We start from the raw sequence: 21,132 nt of genomic DNA on the forward strand, positions 1-21,132 counted from the left end.
AGGAAGGGACAGACTGCTCAAGGCAGACTCAGTGACAGCAGTGAAAAGTAAAGCAGTGAGAAATAATACCTGATATCAGGGTAATGGGGGAAAAGGCAGAAACTACATCCCCCCATGTATACATACACATACACATACATCCAACCCAACCAGTACAGCAATTAGAGGCCCTGAACAAGGACTTCAATACAGAACTCAAACTGCACGGTAATTTAAGAACATTTAGTACAAAGCAGCCTCACCATAGTAGAGAACAGTATAATCTGTTTAGTAATGTTAACCTGCACTCATAAAAACTTACACACAATATAATGTTTAGGAAATTAGGCAAATAAAAGTTAAAATAATTCCATATAAACCAGAATCTAGTTTGATAAAACTACTTTGGTGCCTCAAGGGATAAGCTTCAATTTTCTAAAAAACTCATTTAGTTGGTTAGACAGTTGATTCTAAGTAACCCAGATCCAACTAAATCAGATAAATGAAGCATGCCTGTAGCAGAGCCTCTGCTTTTGAGGGGCTTACAGTGGAAGAGGGAAGAGAAGCCCACGTGGTGAAGCAGGAAAGGCCACCCAGCCACTGGATTAGGTGTGGGCGTTTCCCAGAGGATAACATGCGGGCTCATGGCTTTGAACCTTCTCTACCTACCCCTTCCTCCCCCGGTGCCTCAAGAATCCCAAATACGACGACTTGTGTTGCTCCACATTGCACTGTAAGAGGGTCTTCAGCCAATGCCTCACCTTAGTGTGCTAAACATCCCCCAAGCTAGAGGGCCCTTCTGAATCAGCCACCTTTCTGCATCTGGATCCTGTCTACAAATTTGTGATCTTTTTCGGGACCACATGGCTCTGACCTGGCGTCAACACCACCTTTCCATCCATGTTTTTAATAGAAAGAATCCTAACAGGCAGGGGCTCTGAGAGAACAAATTAACTCTGATGGCAGAATGTTACTGTGTAAATAGGAACAATCACCACTGGTGATGGAAGTAATGTATCCTTTCCAAATCTACTCCAGGCACCAAGAAGGAAAGAGCAAGCAAACAGGCCTCCAGCAGGGAAGTGAGGCGCTTTTAGGTAAGTCTTGGGGTGAAAGGCTCATGCAGTGAGAGCCAAGACCCAGCAGACAGCCCTGGGTTCCAAACCCAGAACTGGCAAATTTGCGCTTTTGAGTCAACTCCTCTCATCTTCCCGGTTGTTTTAATATAGACTCACAAAATCTCAGGACTGGAAATTCTGACTCAGGCAAAGAATCAAAATATTTTTGCAGTTAAGGTAGTGCTTCTCAAACTCTCGTACAGGCAGAGAACTTGTGCTCTTGAGGAGTCTAAGGTGTAGTCTTAAGCACTACTTGTTACAAGTGGAAAATTTCTTTGAAGTGTCATGTTTCGTCTTAAAAATTCATGAGAATTTTTCATTTTATCTCATAATACATCAATAATACATCAATAATTTTCCCTCAAAATCTGTGAAAAAATCCACACTTTAGCAAGATGAGCCCATGTTTATCTTATGGATTCTCACACCTTGATACGAAAGACAGGGCCCTCAACAAACATTCACTACTGTTACAAAATTGGTTAATTTGAAATCTCAAGAAATCGTAAGAGAAGATTCTTAGAGTAAGAAATAAGGTTTGGACATTTCTTTCCGTACCCTTAGTTGGTTATAAACATTAAAATAAATTACAATAGAAAAATGTTCAAACCAGTTGCCCAGAAGTCCAAGAGACTGTCTAGTCTCCAAACTGTGTGCTATGGTGGTGATGGAAGTGAGAATAATGAAACCAGGGACAGAAGTTAAGATGTGTACTCAATCGGTCTCCAAGTTACAAGAAAAGAAATACACATATTACACAGAAAAAGATTAAAAAACAAGGGTAAGACTTACTTTAAAATCTGCTAATTGTTGGTTGATGACATCCACCTCGGTCCCCACTACCCACTGCAGCGCCTCTCCCTCCTCTGCCGTTGTCGTCATGTCATTGAGTGCTTTCAGCTTCCGATAGAAGTCCTCGACCCGGCCCAGGGTCAGCTCCAGCTGCTCCTGCCGAGCTTTACTCCTCTCCATCAGTTTGCCACACTGTTTGCTCAGGGCTTCTAGCTCCCTCTTGAGTCCTAACAAGTCCAGAGTCCCTTCTTCCTCCAGCATTTGTCGGCACTCTGCTTCAGAGGCTTCTATGTCTAACTTGAGGGCTTGGATTTTGTTAAGGAACAGCCGTACATCCTCGATCTGGGACTGGAGGCTATCAGTGTCTCTGCCAATAGCACCCATGCCATCGAGCTCATCGTCCAGGTCTGCCAGCTGAGAAAACATTTCTCGGACTCGGCAGTGAAACTGGCCAATGCCCTCCAGCTTGTTTTCCATTGCCATGCAACCACTGTTCACTCTTTGCTTCACTTCTAGGAACTCCTGCTGGGTGACCTCAGCTTGACGCAGAAGTTGGGAAGCATCAGATCCGTCCGGGGCATCTTCTACCAGGCCCCGAGTGAAGTTCCTCAGATAGTCCACCTGTGGCTCCACGGTCTGCAGCACTTCCTGTTGGGCTCTTAGCTTCTCCAGGTTCTTGTTGCTGCAGGCTTGAGAGCCAAGAGCATCAAAGATCTCAAGTTGGTGTTTGGCCCCTTCAACTTTCTTTTCAATATTCTTAAAGCTTTCCTGGAACTCCTTGAGCCTCTGAGTCATTTCTTCAAGGGACCCTGTTTTGGCCTGTAGCTCTTCTGTAATGGAATCCATGTTCTGGTTGATCCCAGCCTTCTCATCCCGGATATCATCCTCATCCGTTTCTGAAGAGTTGATCAGAATGTCAGCAGCACTGTTCAGGATTTCTAGCAGGGAGCGGCGCTTTTCCACCTCACTCAGCATAGCCTTTGATCTCAGGAGATTGGACTCCAGCTGCACTGGATCCAGAGTGACCTGCAAGTCAGACATCTTGACCTTACAATCTTCTATCCATGGCACGAGATCTTCCACGTGCCACTGATATTTCTGAGCTTTCTGCAGACAGTCCTTGAGCCTGGACTGTCTGTCTGCAGTTTTTTTACTAAGCTCTTCCCAATGGCTTTTGAGCTCAAAGAGCTGGTTTTGTAAAGTTTTCTTCTCTTCTCCAGGAGGTACAGAAAGAAGCAGAGATTCTCCTTCTGCCACAATCACCTCATAGGAACCACTGTGTTGGTTAAGGTTCTTCTGAAACTCTTCATTCTCCTGTAGCTGAGACTGCAGCCGCTCTAATTTTGCAGAAATTGGGCGGTTTTTTGCTTGCTGGCTTTGTTTGTCATCCAACCATGTTCTCAGCTCATCAAACATCTGCTGGAACTGCTGGGTGCTGGCAAGAGCTGCCTGGAGTCTGTTCATGCGATCGGCTGAAACGAGAAAATCAAATTTAAATCGTCAAGTCTGAACATGGCATTTAAAATGTTTGCTGAGAGCACACGGTCTAATCTTAGGAAAAGGAGGAAACTAATGCTAATTGAGGGTCTACCATAAAAGAAGCACATAGCTAGGCTCTTTCATATACTATATCCTATTTAACCCTCACATCAACCTTGTAAGGTGATCTGAGTAACAGAAGTAAACTTTTAACTTCTAAGCTGGTAAAAAGCCATAAATGTTTCTAGAAAAAGAGGCAACAAATTAATGACAAATTTTTTCTTGTATAAGGCCATCCTAAAAACTCTATAACATGTTCTAATTTTGTATATATGGTATATGTGTGTGTGCGTACACATACAGTATGAAGAAAATAAGTGAGTATCAGTGAAAGTATGTGTGTAACTCCACCTATAAGTACCTCTACGAATCTCTACCTGCTGGCTAGATTTATATTAGTGTTCTTATCGCTTAGATTATGGTGTGTAAAGCTTCACATATTGCTAGTGCCCAATCAATGTGTAATGACCACGGCAGTCCTCACTGTAGGTGGACAAAGGGATAGAGTAACACTATTCTGAGTCCAAAAGCTACTTAAGGGTCGCCCTAGATTCTTGGGACCACTAATCCACTCCTCCTTTTGGCTTGCCACTAATAATGGCAGCAGTGTATTCCTCACCTGCAAGGTCTTCTAAACCTTGGAGAGGCAGGGCAACAGTCTCCAAACGCTTCTTCAGTTCATCCTTGAGGTACTGCTCTCCAATGAGCACTGAAAGTTCATCGCAGAGTGTCTGCGCCTCCTTAATCTTGTGGTCTAACTGCTCCACGTCAGATCGAATCTCACTGGTCTCCTCCAACTGCTGCTTCACAGCCTCAGGTTGGGTGCTGATGGCCGACTGGCCACTCAGTCGCTGTCTGACTGCCTTCACTTTCTCTGACAAGTCCTGGAGCAGTTCCTGGTACTGGGTGCTTTTGACAATAGCTTGGTCAATTTGGCTGGAACGGGAATTAAGTTTGTCAGTCAGCTCAATCCACTTCTGACTGATGCTCTGGAGCTCCTTCTGTACTTGGCTGGTGGAAGGAGAGACATCTCCAGGGCCTGTTAGGATGCCCTGAGCTGCCTCGTTCAGCTGCTCATGCTGTTGCCTACGTGCTTCAAATTCCTTCAGCATAAACTGTAATAGAAATGACACCAAGATGTTTAGAGAGAAAAGACAGATCTAAAAACATTGTCAAAACAAAAACTGATTTTGGATTGTGCCAAGCAGTGCCAACTCCTTTTGAAAATAAACCAGAAAACTCCAAAGACCAGGCTACTATGAAAATGCAGTATCACTTTTAACAACTGCTTAATAAAAACCTGTTGTTTTTAAAGGATCATTGATTGTGTCTATTTTATTTCTTTTCCTTATTTGTCCTATACTGTTTCAACATCAGTTACTAAGGTTGGCCTTGGTTGGGAAACCAAAGTTTGTTTACTGGATGGGCACTTGTCAGCTTTGCCAGGCAAAACCCAGGCCTCTGAATTGGGAGTCTGGAACACTGGGTCCCAAAGTGAGCTATATCACTGGCTGGGCTTGCCATTTCAACTCTTAATGTCCTACTTTTCTTAGTTCCTTTTTCGAATTTCCATCAGCACATATAATCTGCACATTATAATATAGCACAATTACATAAAAAGCTTCTTTAAAGCAAGTACCATTCCTTTTTATTTATTTCTATTCACTGTTTCACTCATCAAAGAAGCTGAGATTACAGGCTCTGTAGTTAGACGCCTGGGTTCAAATCCTGACTCCATCACTCACTAAACTGTATAAACTTAGGCAAGTTTTTAAAAGTTCTCCAAATCTCAGCTTCCTTATCTGCAAAATGAGGATAGTAAAGTACTTACTTGGCTGTTGTTAGGATTAAACAAGAAAACTTATGGAAAGTACTCAGCACTTACACTGCATAAAAATAAATACGACAGGACCTCAAGGACTAACAGATGTGTAAATAATGAACTATAATAGAATGTAACAAAAGTTAAAATGATAAAATGCTGATGTGAACGTGGAATTGTGAAAGCAAGAAGTAAAGGTGGTTAATTCCTCCGGGGATGACAAGAGCAGAAGAGGGAAATCAGGAAAGGCTTCTCAGGTGACACAATAAAGAATATGTGAGTTCTCCAAGAGAACAGAGAGTAAGGCTGGTTCAGAGGAGGGCCTGGGATTAGCAAAGGCACAGAGATCCTGAGATCTGTGAGTGCAGTGTGTTCAGGAAAGAACCCATTATCCGGTGTGGGAAGAAGCCCAGGTATATGGGGAAAGAGCTGGCAAGACGAACTGGGACCAGACTGTGAAAAGCCTCATGCACCACAGTGAGCAGGTATTTGAACTCTGTTCAATAGGCAGCCAAGAGCCACAGAAGCATTTTAATATATTCAGATATATGATTTAAGGGGATAATTTGATAATTGTGTGGAAGATAAACTAGACCAAGAGGCCCTTTAGCGGGCTGCTGCAATGCAACAGGCCCAAGATCCAGCCCACCAGCATTTAGAGTGGAGGAGAAGAGAAGCTTAGAATGGTGGTTCTCAAATTACGGTCTGGTGGCCCCTGGCAGTCCCTAAGCCCTTGCATGGGGTCAGTGAGGTAAAAACTATTTTCATAATAATACTAAGATGTTATTTGCCTTTTAAAATTCTTGTTCTCTCACGACATCCGATATCACAACAGATTGAGTGCAGAAGCAGATATGAAAATCTGTGAGACTGTTCTATTAGCCAGACATTTTTATTTTATTTCATTTCATTTCATTTATCGCCATGCCTTGCAGGTCTTAGTTCCCCGACCAGGGACTGAACCCGGGATCTTGGCAGTGAGAGCGCAGAGTCCTAACCACTGGACCGCCAGGGAAGTCCCAAGCCAGACATCATTAAAGAGATTTGCCAAAGATATAAAACAATGTCACTCTTATTCAATTTTTTACATTTTGGAAAATGTTATTTTTTCATAAAAATGTTATGTATGTTAGTGTTATGATTGTATCATCATAATTTAAAAAATTAATTTATAAATACATACTTTAAAAATTCCTCAGTGTTTTAATACAGTTAATATTAATAGATATTAGTAGATAAACACAAGCTCTTTGGGATCCTCAATAATTTTTAAGAGTGTAAAGGGTTTTGGGATCAAAAAGTTTGAAAACCACTGGATTAGAAAAATATTTGTAAGTAGACTAAATAGGACTTGATAATTAACATGGATGCAGGGGCTAAAAGAAAGGGTTCTTTCAAAAACTACTCTTAGGGGACTTGGTGGGTGGTGAGAAGAAACAGAACAAGTTTAGGGAAGGATATAGAACAAGGAAAGGGTCTAGGCAGGATTTCACTGGAAATGAAATAATTGGACCAACCTAAATTTCGCAAACGTTGGGTACAGAGATCTGATCAGCAGAAAATCTTTAAGTAAAGCTGGCAGATATAAGATACTGCATGAAGTAATGTGGATCACTACCACTGGGGATTGAAAATAAAATATGATTCTACCATTTAGTCAGAAGTTCCCTGTCTCCCATCTGCTCATCTTACTCCCTCAGTCAACGATATTAATAACACAGTTACTGACATTAATGATATTAACAGGGGCTTCCCTGGTGGCGCAGTGGTTGAGAGTCTGCCTGCCAATGCAGGGGACACAGGTTCGGGCCCTGGTCTGGGAGGATCCCGCATGCCGCGGAGCAACTGGGCCCGTGAGCCACAATTACTGAGCCTGCGCATCTGGAGCCTGTGCTCCGCAACAAGAGAGGCTGCGATAGTGAGAGCCCCGCGCACCGCGATGAAGGGTGGCCCCCGCTTGCCACAACTAGAGAGAGCCCTCGCACAGAGACGAAGACCCAACACAGCCATAAAAAAAATAAATTAAATAAATTAAAAAAAAAATATATATATATATAATGATATTAACAATACTGTTTGCTATTTGACAGGCACCATGATGAAGACCTTACAAGCATCTCATTTAAAGTGAGGAAACGGAGACTTTGAGAAGTTAAATGACTTGTCCAGGGTCATGTAAATCTACCTGTTGAGAGCAGCATTCAGACCCATATTCAAGTGCCTCTGATTTCTTTGCTCGAAAGCTTTCAGCCATACTGCTCACCTGGACCTGCTGCTTCTGTGCATTCAGCATGTTGGGATCAATAGACAGGGGCCCCAGCACCCCCATCATCAGCTCCTTCTCCATTAGCCAGGGCCGGAGCTGGGCTTCTGCAGCCTGAAAGCAGGCCAGATGACTTGCGGATTCCTCCAGCTGCCTTTGCCGAGCCATTGTCACCTCGGTGGCCATTTCCCATCGGGAATCTGTAGAGAGGAAATGAGAGAATGTATTCTTTTACCCTCATCAGCCACTAGCCTGGTCCCTAAATTACGTTCCTAAAATACTACAGGAAATGACCCCTGGAGCATTATTTAGTATTTTTTTAAGTTAAAAATAACCTGCATTTAATTTTAACTAAAGTAACAAACAGTTTTGTATCTTGACTGCGGTGGTGGCTATATGAAACTACACATGGGATAAAACTGCACAGAAGTACGTACATACATACACAACGCATGTAAAATACCTTATGCAACATATATATTATTTTATAACCTGTTTTTAAGCTTACTAATTATGAGCATCTTTCATGCCAATAATTTTTTTCATACCAATACACATTCACCTACATCATTTATAGTTCAATATTATGAGTGCAGCATAATTTATTTAATTCCTTCACAGAATGTTTAGATTATTTCCCATTTTTAATTTTTATCATCAATGCTCTTTGTCACAGCAGATTGTCAGTTTGACTTGCCCAAGAAAACCAATATTGATGCTTTGAGTGGAATCTCTAAATTTTTTCCACAATCAGGCTCATTCTCTAACCCTACATGCCCCTTCTTGCTTGCTTATGACAATTAACTAAAAATCACTCCTGTTTGTTGGGTATGCCGAAAGCCTGTATTTACTTTGAAGACAAGGAATTTAGTGAATTTATAACACCCCAGTGATAACATACGGAGCTCCTCTTGCATTTTCTTCCAGTTTTCTGCTTCTTGTGAGTTGGGATATGTTATCAGTAATCTAGACAGGGCTTCCTTTACATTTTGGACTTTTGGAGAATTCTGTTCCAATTCAGCCAGGAAGGCCTAGGAGAAAGAACATCATGAATGCCATGAGATTTCTGGACAGGAAACAAACCTGTGAGTGTGGAGGAAATGACGGGAAGACGGGGCAGCAATTACAGGCTCAACTTCTGATTCTATCCATGGCTTGTTTCATGATTTTAGGATACTTAACCTTTCTGCTTGAATATTTACTTAAAAGGAAAATCTAGATGGCAAGATTTGAATTTCTTTTATGTACAACACATCAGTAACCCAATAAGAAAATTGCTAATCCCTATAAACTAAAAGTGTCAGGAATTGATGATGATGATGACGATGACGATAATGGCGATGTTTATGCAGTTGTAGGATATGACATGCTAGGCTCAACAGGAATACTAAAATTTTTGGCAAAAAATTTTTACCGGATTTTCTACATGGTCTTATTTCTTCTGACATTTTCCCTAGGCCTACATGTCAATCTTAAGAATGAACTGCAATCACAGCTGTTTAGATCCCTCCAAGAGTTGGAAAGGTGCTTTGATGGAATGGTTTGGCTTATACCATCACATTGAAAATGAGATCCCATTCTCAATGAACTGATGCTTCTGAGGAGGGCTATTCTCCTTCTGCAAACAGATCTGGTTTTGTTTCTCAGTCTGATGTGTAACAATTTCTAATTTCATAGGTAAGAAAATTCTCTGGGAGAGTTTAGGCATACCAGTCATTTGAAAGTCAAACATGCTGCTCGTAACGACTGGGTGGTTGGCCATGTCTCACTCTCAGGCCCCCGGGCTCAGGCGGGAACACTGGTACAACCACCCCTTCCTCTTAGTGTTTGAGATGCAGCTAATGGGAACACAGTACCTTGTTAGATTCAGCTTGGGCTCTCACTGTCTCTGTCTTGGTTGGAGATGAAGAGGCATCCATGCCTTTCAGGACTTCCTCTTTTAATTCCAGCCACTGCAGCACCAAGCTTGCCTCCTTCTGAACTTCCTGCATTCGGCTGAGGACAGCCTGAAGACTTTCCTGGCGTTCGCGAAGCACTTCCCCAAGTTTCTCATATTTCAGGTTTACATCTGACATGTCACACTGGATCTCCGTCAGATCTAGCATCATAGAAACAGAAATCAGACTGGGAATAGCTCTCAAGCATCCCCATTGGTTCCTCACTAAATTATTCATCAGGATTAAGTATCTCTCCCACTCCTTCTAGTGAACTAGAGATGATCTTCCTGCTAAATCACATAGAAGTTCCTGTTTACATACAAAAAGCAAAAGAGCTCTCATTAATCGGATTTCTGATTTTGGCATTATATACTCAGATGTATAAATAAAATGCTAAGCAAACATGGGAGCAGCAAAAGTGAAGGGAGTGAAGGATTTGGGGCATTCTTCTACTTCCTCTTCTTTAAACTGCAGAGAAGAAAACCTAGCTGGGAGGCTGAGGGCTAGATTTAGACCACCTCTAGTATAGCTTCTTTATAACTGAAAGATTTGCATATATTTTCTTCTAGGTCTTTCCTTATTGGTCTTATCTAGTGGTCCAGTTTATTTGCTTAGTAACTTTATTTCACTGGTTGCCAACCTGTTTAGCCTCTAGCTAGCAACAAAGAGGCATCACAGTTGCTTCTCCCCAGACTTTTACCCTCACACCCATCCTGGCAGCAATCCTTCCACACATACGGAAACATACACAGATGCAAACATGAACACTGTCCTAACACACCCAATGAAGAGGCACTGTTGAAAATGGCATTCTCACCTTTGCAGGTGTGGTATCCGTTTACACTGCCTACAGAGCTTCCTACAGAGGGCAGTATGGAACCTGAGCAGAAGGACAGAGAGACAAACAAGGCAAGACAAATGTGTTAGGAATACATACAGGCACCAAATTTATTCTCTGGCACTCACTTTAAGCTCAGATATCAGGAAGTTAACACAGCACAAGACAACATACTTATGGAAAGAGACAAATCATTTTAGCTGCCGGGCAACAGTGTCACTCGAGGAGTTTCAGCTCCTTAACCCTAACCCTAACCCTTTCTAGAGGAAATCCAAATTCTCTTCTTAAATCTCCAATTTGGATTCTTTGAACCTTGCCCTAATTTTGTGAAGCAAGTATTAGTAGAATGACTAAGTCTTTAGACTGGCATTCGACATACTTTAGAATGAGGATTTATAATACAGCCAAAAAGGTTCAACTTTAACATCAATGTTCTTCAACATAATAAAAATAAACAATAAGTACAACTAAGGACATAAAAAGCAGCATTCTTTTAGTAAAGACATTATAATGAGCCTTTCCTATATTGTTTCAAAAGATTCCCTGTTTTTTTTTCCATGACATTCTGCTCCCCTTCCCCCACCAGAAAACAGAAATTCTAAGCGTCAATAAATCTGGCTCATAAACATTCCCATAAATTCTGTTTAGGGTCTTTGGTTCTGTTTCTAATTACCACAATTTCACCTATATTCTCCCCAAGTTGATTCCTTGTGTTTCAGAAGTATCCCAAGTAAGTAAAAACCAGATCATGTAATTACAAAGATTATAAAGAAATGTGAAGAACAGTCATGACATAATGTAACATTCAAAGGGCAGAATAAGACTCTCACTGATTTCACTGTGGAAAAGGTCAAGTGCAAGGTTATATTAGACAATAATGATTGTAAAACTTTTAAATGTTAACATTATTGTATTTTCAATTTAAAAAATGGATCAAACCAAAAGATCATATTCCACTGCAGTCTGGTGATGACCAAAAAGAAACCGGACTAGTAATTTGGAGAAGACAGTCGTAGCCAAGACTGTCACTAACTCAGTACGTGAGCCTTAATCTATGGACAGACCTCGGTATCTTCTCTGGGATATGAAGATAATACTACCTATCTTGTCAGCTCTCATGGGGTTACTGGTGAGAAGTAGTGAGGTAGTGTATGTGAAAGCACTTTACGAAACCAAAAGAGCTCCACGACCATAAGGAACTAGAACACTCATGGGTTTTCAGAGATGGAAGAGAACTTTTTAAGAGCACTCAGGCTAGTGATCTTCAAACTGGTTTTCAAAGCACCCTGAGGAGGTGCTTTAGGGACTCTGTGAATGTTTGGTTTAATTTTAATATTCAGAATATATTCCTAAGTACTTAGAAATGGCAGTACAACATGCACATTCAATTATGTTGAACACCACATTTTAACCCAGTAGATATAGCCAATTTATGCTGCTTTTTGGGGAGAATAAAGTAGCTCCTGCACCTCTGTGCATACATTTAAACTTCTTTCTGAGTGTCACTGATGGAAAAAGTTGTAGTTCTTCATTAGCACTCCATAATTTTCAAACCTACATATGTCCACTTACGTACAAAGAAAAACATCTACAGCACACATGAATTCCATTAAATAAAATGACAAAAAAGGCTGAGGTGTATCTACTCAGAGCAGGCTTTCATCAGGGTAGAATTGTGTAGTAAGAGAATTCTTAACACTTCAGATTGTAAAGTGAACTTTTAAAAACATTTGTCATCATTTGCAACTATTTATCTGTGTGAACCGTATTTTCTGGATACAATGCAACCAAGGAAAAAACTGAGAAATAAATAATAAAGCTGTCATTCAAAAATTCTTTTTTTCCAAATTTTCATAGTCACTAAGATAGCCTCAATATTCTTTTATTTATTTATTTATTTATTTATTTATTTATGGCTGCATTGGGTCTTTGTTGCTGTGCATGGGCTTTCTCTAGTTGCGGCAAGCGGGCTTCTCATTGTGGTGGCTTCTCTTGTTGCGGAGCACAGGCTCTAGGCGCACGGGCCTCAGGAGTTGTGGCATGTGAGCTCAGTGGTTGAGGCTCGCGGGCTCTAGAGCGCAGGCTCAGCAGTTGTAGCGCACAGGCTTAGTTGCTCCGCGGCATGTGGGATCTTCCCGGACCAGGGCTCAAACCCGTGGTCCCCTGCATTAGCAGGCGGATTCTTAACCACTGCACCACCAGGGAAGTCCCAATAGCCTCAATATTCTCATTGATGAATTTCATAATAGATAAATGCTATAAATTCACTTATATTTTTATTCGTCTTATAGTTCTACATGAGATTTATTTTTAAAAAAGATTACAGTACTTTAAAAAGTTCGAACAACCACTGATCTAGTCCCGAAGTCAGAAAACTTTAGTGCACCAGCCAAATCTGTCCCTCCGCCTGTTTCTGTACGTGAAGTTTTACTGGAACACAGCCACGCCCATTCATTTATATATTGTTTATGACTGCTTTTGTGCTACAATGGCAGAGACATGTAGTGTGACAGAGACCATATGGCCCACAAGCCTAAAATATTTACTCTATGGCCCTTTATAGAAAAAGTTTGCTGGGTGATGTCACACACTAATAAGTCACTGAACTTAGAAATTTAAGTGTTAGAATATAAAAATCACCAATTCTCTGAAATGTTGTCACTTCTAGATAGTTCCAAGACATCTTTAAACTTTAGGATACAATAGGAAAGTAGCCATTCTCAGGAGGAAAAAAGAAAGTAAACTTTGCCCTTACTATTTAAGTGACTATAGGAGTGCATTAACATAGTCTGGTAATAAAACCTAGGAGATCCCAATTAACAACCAGCAAGTGACTGTGAGCTCAGAACGCATTTTGTTTGAAAGACTTAATTTGTAGGCAGAGATAATTCATATAGTTGGGCACAATCTTTGTATGCACTTCCAAGAAGTATGTCAGTTCCTGGTGTACCAATACTGACTCCTAAACACTTAGCCTCTCCCAAGATATCATGCTTATACCCTCCAGGGCTGACCCTAATTTAAAGTTAATGCATAGCCATCCATTCACATATTTAAAAGACAGAAATTCCTCAAGATGGAAAATCCTATTTTAATCCTTCTATGTTCATTTGACAGTTCTAAGCGGGCCAACTAGTCCCTTTACTTTTTCCCATCACAGGAAGGGGTTTTGCAAAATAGAGCAATGTTACAAAGGAAATGGGAAAACAGATCAGGTTGAGGGGAAGACTGCTTCATGAAACATCCTTGGTTTTCATATCCAACCTTGATTCTAATGTTTATTCAATAAGGGGTCATCACCAAAGGGCAAAGGGAAGAATGATGTTTATTCACTACATTTTCAAGAGCCCACACTCACCTGTCTTGGCTTGAGAATCAGGTGCTGTGATCTCCATGATGAGATTTTCTAAAGAAGTACCTTTGCAATTGATTTCTTCTATCAAAGTTCCCTTACTTGTCCAGTCATATAGGAGACCCTGTTTAAAGAACAAAATAGCAAAATGTAATTATCTGGAGGTGTTCTCCTCATAAGTAGGGACACCTGTTCTACATACACTCCCTAAAGTTTTGATAAGCATTAAGCAATCATCCTCATTTATTCAGCCATTTCCAGAACTTGGTTTAGCCAGCCAAGATGTGGGAGAACGATATCCTGGAATATTCAGGCCCTTCTCATTCATTCATTCATTCATCAAGCAAGTATTTTTTGAGCACTTACTATAGGCCAGGCATTGTGCCAAACACTGCGGATACAAAATAGGATTATGACACAGTTCCTAAAACCAAGAGCTCAGATTATCAATGGCATTATAATGTGATAAATGCTATTACAGAAATATGGACAGCCACTAGACTCTGAGAGCACAAAAGGAGACACATCTAACTCTCGCTGGAGAGAGGAAAGACTGGAGTTAAGATAAGAGTTTGCCAGGTGGACAAAGGGAATACCGCGCTTGTAAAGAATATAAAGGAAATGGTAATTGGTGGGTAAAATGAGGAGCTAGATATTGAGATGTAGAGAAACATACAGAATCATAGGCTACACTTTGCCTTTTCAAGGGAATTTTATATTGGGTTTGAAGTCAGAGCTCAAACCACCACAGAAAGCTGTTAGGAAACAATGGCATTTGCTCTAAGACAAAAGTATCTGGTCATGTTGTCTCTAAGCTGTGAACTGCCTGCTACAGAAGTAGAATTTTACCCTTTTCCAAGCTGGGACAACATCCTAGCCTTCAATCCCTTCCTCCATACTGAATCTCCCTCACAATCTACTTCGTTTGCTTTTGACTTCAAGCTGCAAAGCAGCAGCAGAGAAAGACATCGAGCCATGAACATCTGGCAAGCTCATGAGGCCAAACTTCAAATTGAACCTTGGCCATTCAGAGTTTGTCAGTTCTTTTATTAGTCACTCTTGATTCCAAAGAGCCAACAGTTCCCAAACTATGCACTGACTCACAGGATATTTTAAATTTTTGAGGGAAAAACAGTGACATCTGTTGGACACCATGTGAACAACTACTGTTAAGCTGTTTGGACCTGACCACTTAGTAAGTGAGGTTTTTCAGTTTTTTGGGTGTTTTTTTGTTTGTTTGTTTTTTGCCTTGAGATGCCATGAAAAATGTCTTGAAACACAAAGGGAACCATGAACCAAGAAATCAGGGAACCTCTGTCCTAGGAACTCCCCACAGCAAATGCTCCTGGCACTCTCTCTGTGAAAGCTCTTCTCTTTCATCTATTCAAGATAAATCCTGTTTTACTAAGAAAATAAGGACAAATCCATGAGAGTTAGTTGGAGACTGGTTTCAACAAAAATAAGAAACATGTTAGAGGTGCAAATAGAGCTGGATAACTATGAATCAAAGATAGGAGAGAAGTGATTCTGCAACAGATGGGAGAAAGGCTGATGCTACCCTTGCAGGTACCTTCCAACCATCTGATTGTAACTGTTCCTTCATAAGTTGTAGTAACTTTTCCTTTATTAGTTGAGGAGAAATTCTCTCCTCAATTTTCTGATCACATATCTGGTCACTTGCTCACATATAATTGTCTAATTCTCAAACATACAACGAGAGTGTAAGCTTCTCAAGACTGGACTCTGACAACTGTCTTTTTTATGATCTACCACAGCATGACAGGCATCCCCAAGACAGCTGAAACTTTACAGATATCATTCCCAGATTACTTTTTTGGTTTTGGTTTTTAAATAGGAGATGTTTTGGTGCTCAGTGCTTGGGTAGGGGTAGGTTGGACTCACGTGGAGAGAATGGAGGAACTGCTATTCTGATACACATGGATAACCTGGATTTCTCACACCATTTGTCCACCACAGGTGGAAATGAGTCCACACAAGATTCCAAACTGCTGTCCAGCCTGATTCCTGGAGAGACTTTGTTCACCTACCTTCAGGTGTTCAATCTGTTTTTCCAGCTCTTTAGTGCTCATGAAAGTCTCTGTAAGTGGAATACTCCCTTCAGTTTCCTTCAGCCATTTCTGGAAAGTCCTAACCAGCTTCCGGAATTCATCTAATTGCTCCTGGCAAGATGATGCATCTTCCTCTCTGTCAACAGAGACAATGTGTTACTTGCCAGACTAAGCTTGTAAAGAAGTCAACGTGAACTAAAACTATATTCATTCTAGGACTCTAGGCATCAGTTTCCTAACAGGGCCTTTCCTTCTCATAATCTTTTCCATGGCAGCTTTGGCTAAACAACCACATATAATGTAGGAGAGCATCAAACTAAGGAATCTGTTGCCCTTGTTTGGACATTTCTGGGGAAAGGAGTCTTCAATCTTACTCTAGGCTAAAGTGAAAATGAGAAAAACTAAAGGGAGCCTGCTATTTAGGTACTATGATACAATGGAAAGAATGCAGGCTTTGGATCTCAAGGCCAGCTCTGCTACTTTTTAGGTATTTGACTCTTTCAAGGCCCAATTCAAATGCTAATTCCTTTAACAAGGAAGATGGCAAAATTGAGGCTCAGAGAAGTTAGGCTAAGCACACCAATGAGTAAAATAAATCAAGGAGAAAGGAGAATTCAATTTTGAAATTAAGTTTTGGAAATGGTCACATCTATTAGACTTCAAGCCAGAGATCCTGGCTCTTCATATAGCTAAACAGCCCTCAGCTGAGGGCAAGAAAAACAAAGCCTTCTTGGCCTTTGTCCTGTCCCTGTCACCTGCACTAAATAACCGCTGCTTACAGTGGTGATTTGAGCAACTGCTTTCCTCTAGTCACTAAAGCCGTCATCTGCTAAATCGAGCTATTTATGGCTAAACCAAGAGAAGTCTTATCAAGCTTTTAAACCCACATGAGGCTTTCTAATGGAGGAATTATGGCTTTTCAACTGTGAGCTAATAACCTGAAATCATCCACCTTTGTTGTATATTCCCATGTTTGCCTTAAAAGAAGAATCCAGAAACTCCTCCATAACAGCAACTTAAATGTGGTCAAAACAAGCAGTGTGAGTTCCAATATAATCCTTAATTATGTCTGGGAAGTCTCTTCCAATTTTTCTTATTATTTCAAATCCTGCCACAATCCAACTTGCTGCCCCAAATTCGTTCTGTTTGGTCCAGGTGACCTGGGCTTTTGATTGTACTGAGGGGGAACTGAGTCCCATTACTAAGAAGGAACTCACTATTTACTAACAGAAAAACCACTAAGCATTAAGTAGACTGAATAGCTTTGTCTGAAAGAGGCACTTTCCAATCTCCTATGGCTCAGTAGCAGAATTTTGATGCCATCTTTTCTGGTGAAGAAGGAAGGAGGAGAAAGTCATTTCATTCAATAGCAAGAAAAAATTAGCTCCATGACACTGATCCATACATATGAAAACTCACCTTTCTTTAACTGTCTTTTGTAGCTCTGTGAAGTCCTTTTTGAGGTTCTGTACCCTGTCCTGGTGCTTGGACAGGTCCAGGGCAAAGCCACAGGAGCTCAGGTCAGTAACCAGGTGCTCAAGAGTATCCAGGTTCTCCTGTTGGTCTTCCATTTCCAAATTGAGCTCCTGTCAAGGAAACAAGGAAATGTATTCAATCCTCTGGTCCTTGTAAATAATGACTCTAAAGAAGGAAAGATATCTAGATTAAAGCTGGGGCATGTTCTCCCTTACCTGTAGAAAAAGAGGGAACAAGGAAAGAGGCATGTTCACTGGGTCAACTGCTAGATCAAAACATTAAATATGTAGGATTTCTCCAATCCACCTGAGAGTGGCTGGAAATTACAAAGGAGTCTTGTCTCCTTTAAACAAATCTTTAAAGATTCCAGAGGCAGCATGACAGAATAAAAAGAATGGAAGTTTCTGGAGTACAACAGACCTGAAAGTCAATCGTGGCTTTGCCATTTACTAGCTTGTGATCTTAAGCTATTGAACTTCTCTAAGCTTCCACGGTCTGTCTCTTCTTTAAAACAGGTAAACACACTCTTCACTATTATTTAACACTGTATTGACAATATTAGCCAATGCAATTAGGTAGGAGAAAACAATTTGTGGCATAAGAATTTGAAGAGGTAAAACTATATTTGCAGATTACATGAAAGTATATTTGTAAAACCTCAGAGAATCAACAATACAACCAAATTGAACAGTGAAGTAATCCAATAAGCAAGAACATAAAATCAACATATAAAAATCAAGAATAATATAATAGCAACACAAAAGGTACAATTTTAGGAACTGTACAAAACCTTTATGAATAAAACTTTAAAACACTTCTGAAAGACATGAAAGCAGACCTGGAAAAAAAGGAAAGATGTCCATAAAGCTATGTGTGTATGTGTATGTATGCATCTATGTGTGTATATATGCATGTGTGAATGAGTAAAGTAATGTGAGCCAAACAAAAATACCAACTTTTTTCTCTAGGACTGATGAAGTTGATTCTAATGTTCATATGGAAAAATAAATGTACAATTATAGCTATGAGAAATCCTGAAAAAGAAAAAAAAAAAAAAAAAAGAAAAAGAAAAAAGAAATAAGGGAGATTAGCCTTACCAGATAGTAAAACATACCAGAAAGCCTCTAGAATTAAAAATAGTATGCTACTGTTAATGAATAGAAAGACCATTGAAATAGAATAGAAAATCAAGAAATAAACTTCAATACATAAGACATTTTGTATGTGATAAAGACAGATTCTCAAATCACTGGGGTAAAGACAGACTTTTCAAATAATGATATTGGGAATAACTATATAGAACTTTCAAAAAAGATGAACTTGTATTCATACCTCATACCATACCTCACAATAAACTTAAATTGTTAAACTATTCAAATGTAAAAGAAAAAAAAGAAAAGAAAAAAAGAAACCATTTGGGTAAATTCCATCATAACCTGGGTGTGGCAAAAGGCTTTCAAACTATGACTAAAAATACAACTTCAATGAAAGAGTGATATCTCTGGTTTCAAGCTGTACTACAAAGTTACAGTAATCAAAACAGTACAGTACTGGCACAAAAACAGACATATACATCAATGGAACAGAACAGAAAGCCCAGAATATAAATCTAAATGGATAAAGAAGATGTCACACACACACACACACACACACACACACACACACAATGGAATATTACTCAGCCATAAAAAAGCATGAAATCCTGCCATTTGTGACAACATGTATAGATCTAGAGTATATCATGTTAAGTGAAATAAGTCAGACAGAGAAAGACAAATACTGTTGATCTCATACTTGAAATCTCAAAAACAAAACAAATGAATGAACAAACAAACAAAAACAGACTCATAAATACAGAGAACAAACAGGTGGTTGTTAGAGGGAAGAAGGTTAGGAGAATGGGTGAAATAGGTGAAGGGAATTAAGAGGCACAAACTTCCAGTTATAAAATGAATTTAAGTCATGGGGATGTAATATACATCATAAGGAATATGGTCAATAACACTGTAATAACTCTGAATGGGGACAGATGGTTACTAGCCTTATCATGGTAATCATTTCATAATGTATTTAAATGTTGAGTCACTATGTTGTACACCTGAAACTAACATAATATTGTATATCAACTACATTTCAGTTTTTAAAAAGTGATAAAATCTATTGTGTAAAAAAAAAAAAAACTTTTATATGGCCAAAAACACCATAAGCAAAGTCAAAAGACAAAGGACGAACTGTCAGAAAATATTTCCAACATGTTATAAAGGACTAATTTCCCTAATACAGAACTCTTGTAAGTTGAAAGAAAAAAAAAGATCAAACTCTTGACAGAAGATAGCAAAATACATGAACCAATGATTTACAAATAAATGTGTCTTAAATGTATAAAAATATATTCAACTTAGAGAAGAAATAAAAAATTAAAACCACATTGAGATATGTTTTATTAATCAGATTAGCGAAAACTCAAATGCTTGACAATACATTCTATTGGTGAGGCTGCAGGGGAAATACATAGTACTGTCATACACTTCTGCTAGGGATGCAAAATGGGGAAATCCTCATGGAGGGAACTTGGCTACATCTAACAAGACCACACAACCGTTTACCCTCTGATGCAACAATTCCACTCTAGGAATTACTCTGAAGATACACTTCCAATAATACGGGGAAAATACACAAAATTATTCATTACAGTGTCATTTTTAATAGCACAATTTTGGAAACAACCAGAACAAAAGTCTGGTGGAATAAACTATGGTTCATCCTCAAAATGAATGTATAGTTAAAAAACAACAAAAAAAGAGGACGATATCTATGAATTAAGTGATTTCTAAGACATATTAAGTAAAAAAGGAAAGTGCAAAAGATTATGTATTGTACCCCTTTTTGTGTAACGAAGAATTGGAAATGGTGTGTTTATTTTGGAAAAAAGAAATAGAAATAATAAATGTGAAATCCATTACCTGTGGGGGTGAATGGGATAGAAGACACACGGAAGAGAGTGAGAGTATATCCTTATCCACTTTCCTAACCCTGAGTATAACTTTTTGAAAAGTTTTGACTTTTGAGCTATCTTTTTTTTTTTGAAATTTGAATTTTATTTTATTCTTTTATACGGCAGGTTCTTATTAGTTATCCATTTTATACATATTAGTGTATATATGTTAATCCCAATCTCTCAATTCATCACACCACCACCACCTCCTGCCACTTTCCCCCCTTGGTGTCCATGTTTGTTTGTTTTCTACATCTGTGTCTCAATTTCTGCCCTGCAAACCGGTTCATCTGTACCATTTTTCTAGGTTCCACAGATACGCGTTAATATACAATATTTGTTTTTCTGTTTCTGACTTACTTCACTCTGTATGACAGTCTCTAGATCCATCCACGTCTCTACAAATGACCCAATTTTGTTCCTTTTTATGGCTGAGTAATATTCCATTGTATATATGTACCACATCTTCTTTATCCATTCATCTGTCGATGGGCATTGAGGTTGCTTCCATGTCCTGGCTATTGTAAATAGTGCTGCAATAAACATTGGGGTGCATGTGTCTTTTTGAATTATGGTTTTCTCTGGGTATATGCCCAGTAATGGGATTGCTGGGTCATAAGGTAATTTTATTTTTAGTTTTTTAAGGAACCTCCACACCGTTCTCCACAGTGGCTGTATCAATTTACATTCCCACCAACAGTGCAAGAGGGTTCCCTTTTCTCCACACCCTCTCCAGCATTTGTTGTTTGTAGATTTTCTGATGATGCCCATTCTAACTGGTGTGAGGTGATACCTCACTGTAGTTTTGATTTGCATTTCTCTAATAATTAGTGATGTTGAGCAGCTTTTCATGTACTTCTTGGCCATCTGTATGTCTTCTTTGGAGAAATTTAGGTCTTCTGCCCAATTTTGGATTGGGTTGTTTCCTTAATATTGAGCTGCGTGAGCTGTT

The 21,132-nt window shown here is 39.6% G+C and overlaps 1 protein-coding gene across 8 annotated transcripts in view; it reads right to left on the reverse strand.

Annotated features, from left to right (window-relative positions):
* MACF1 (microtubule actin crosslinking factor 1) overlaps positions 1-21,132 on the reverse strand; it is a 339,529-nt gene that overhangs the window by 79,751 nt on the left and 238,646 nt on the right. For all 8 annotated transcript variants that reach the window (XM_061184457.1, XM_061184454.1, XM_061184455.1 and 5 more), the window contains 9 exons: positions 17,129-17,295; positions 15,689-15,845; positions 13,647-13,764; positions 10,268-10,330; positions 9,370-9,611; positions 8,415-8,544; positions 7,514-7,713; positions 4,048-4,543; positions 1,890-3,361 (listed from right to left, as the gene is read on the reverse strand). In XM_061184457.1, the coding sequence (XP_061040440.1) occupies positions 1,890-3,361; positions 4,048-4,543; positions 7,514-7,713; positions 8,415-8,544; positions 9,370-9,611; positions 10,268-10,330; positions 13,647-13,764; positions 15,689-15,845; positions 17,129-17,295 (3,045 nt within the window). The remainder of the gene's footprint in view (positions 1-1,889; positions 3,362-4,047; positions 4,544-7,513; positions 7,714-8,414; positions 8,545-9,369; positions 9,612-10,267; positions 10,331-13,646; positions 13,765-15,688; positions 15,846-17,128; positions 17,296-21,132) is intronic.

This window comes from Eubalaena glacialis, chromosome 3 (assembly GCF_028564815.1).
Source record: "Eubalaena glacialis isolate mEubGla1 chromosome 3, mEubGla1.1.hap2.+ XY, whole genome shotgun sequence".
NCBI lineage: Eukaryota > Metazoa > Chordata > Mammalia > Artiodactyla > Balaenidae > Eubalaena > Eubalaena glacialis.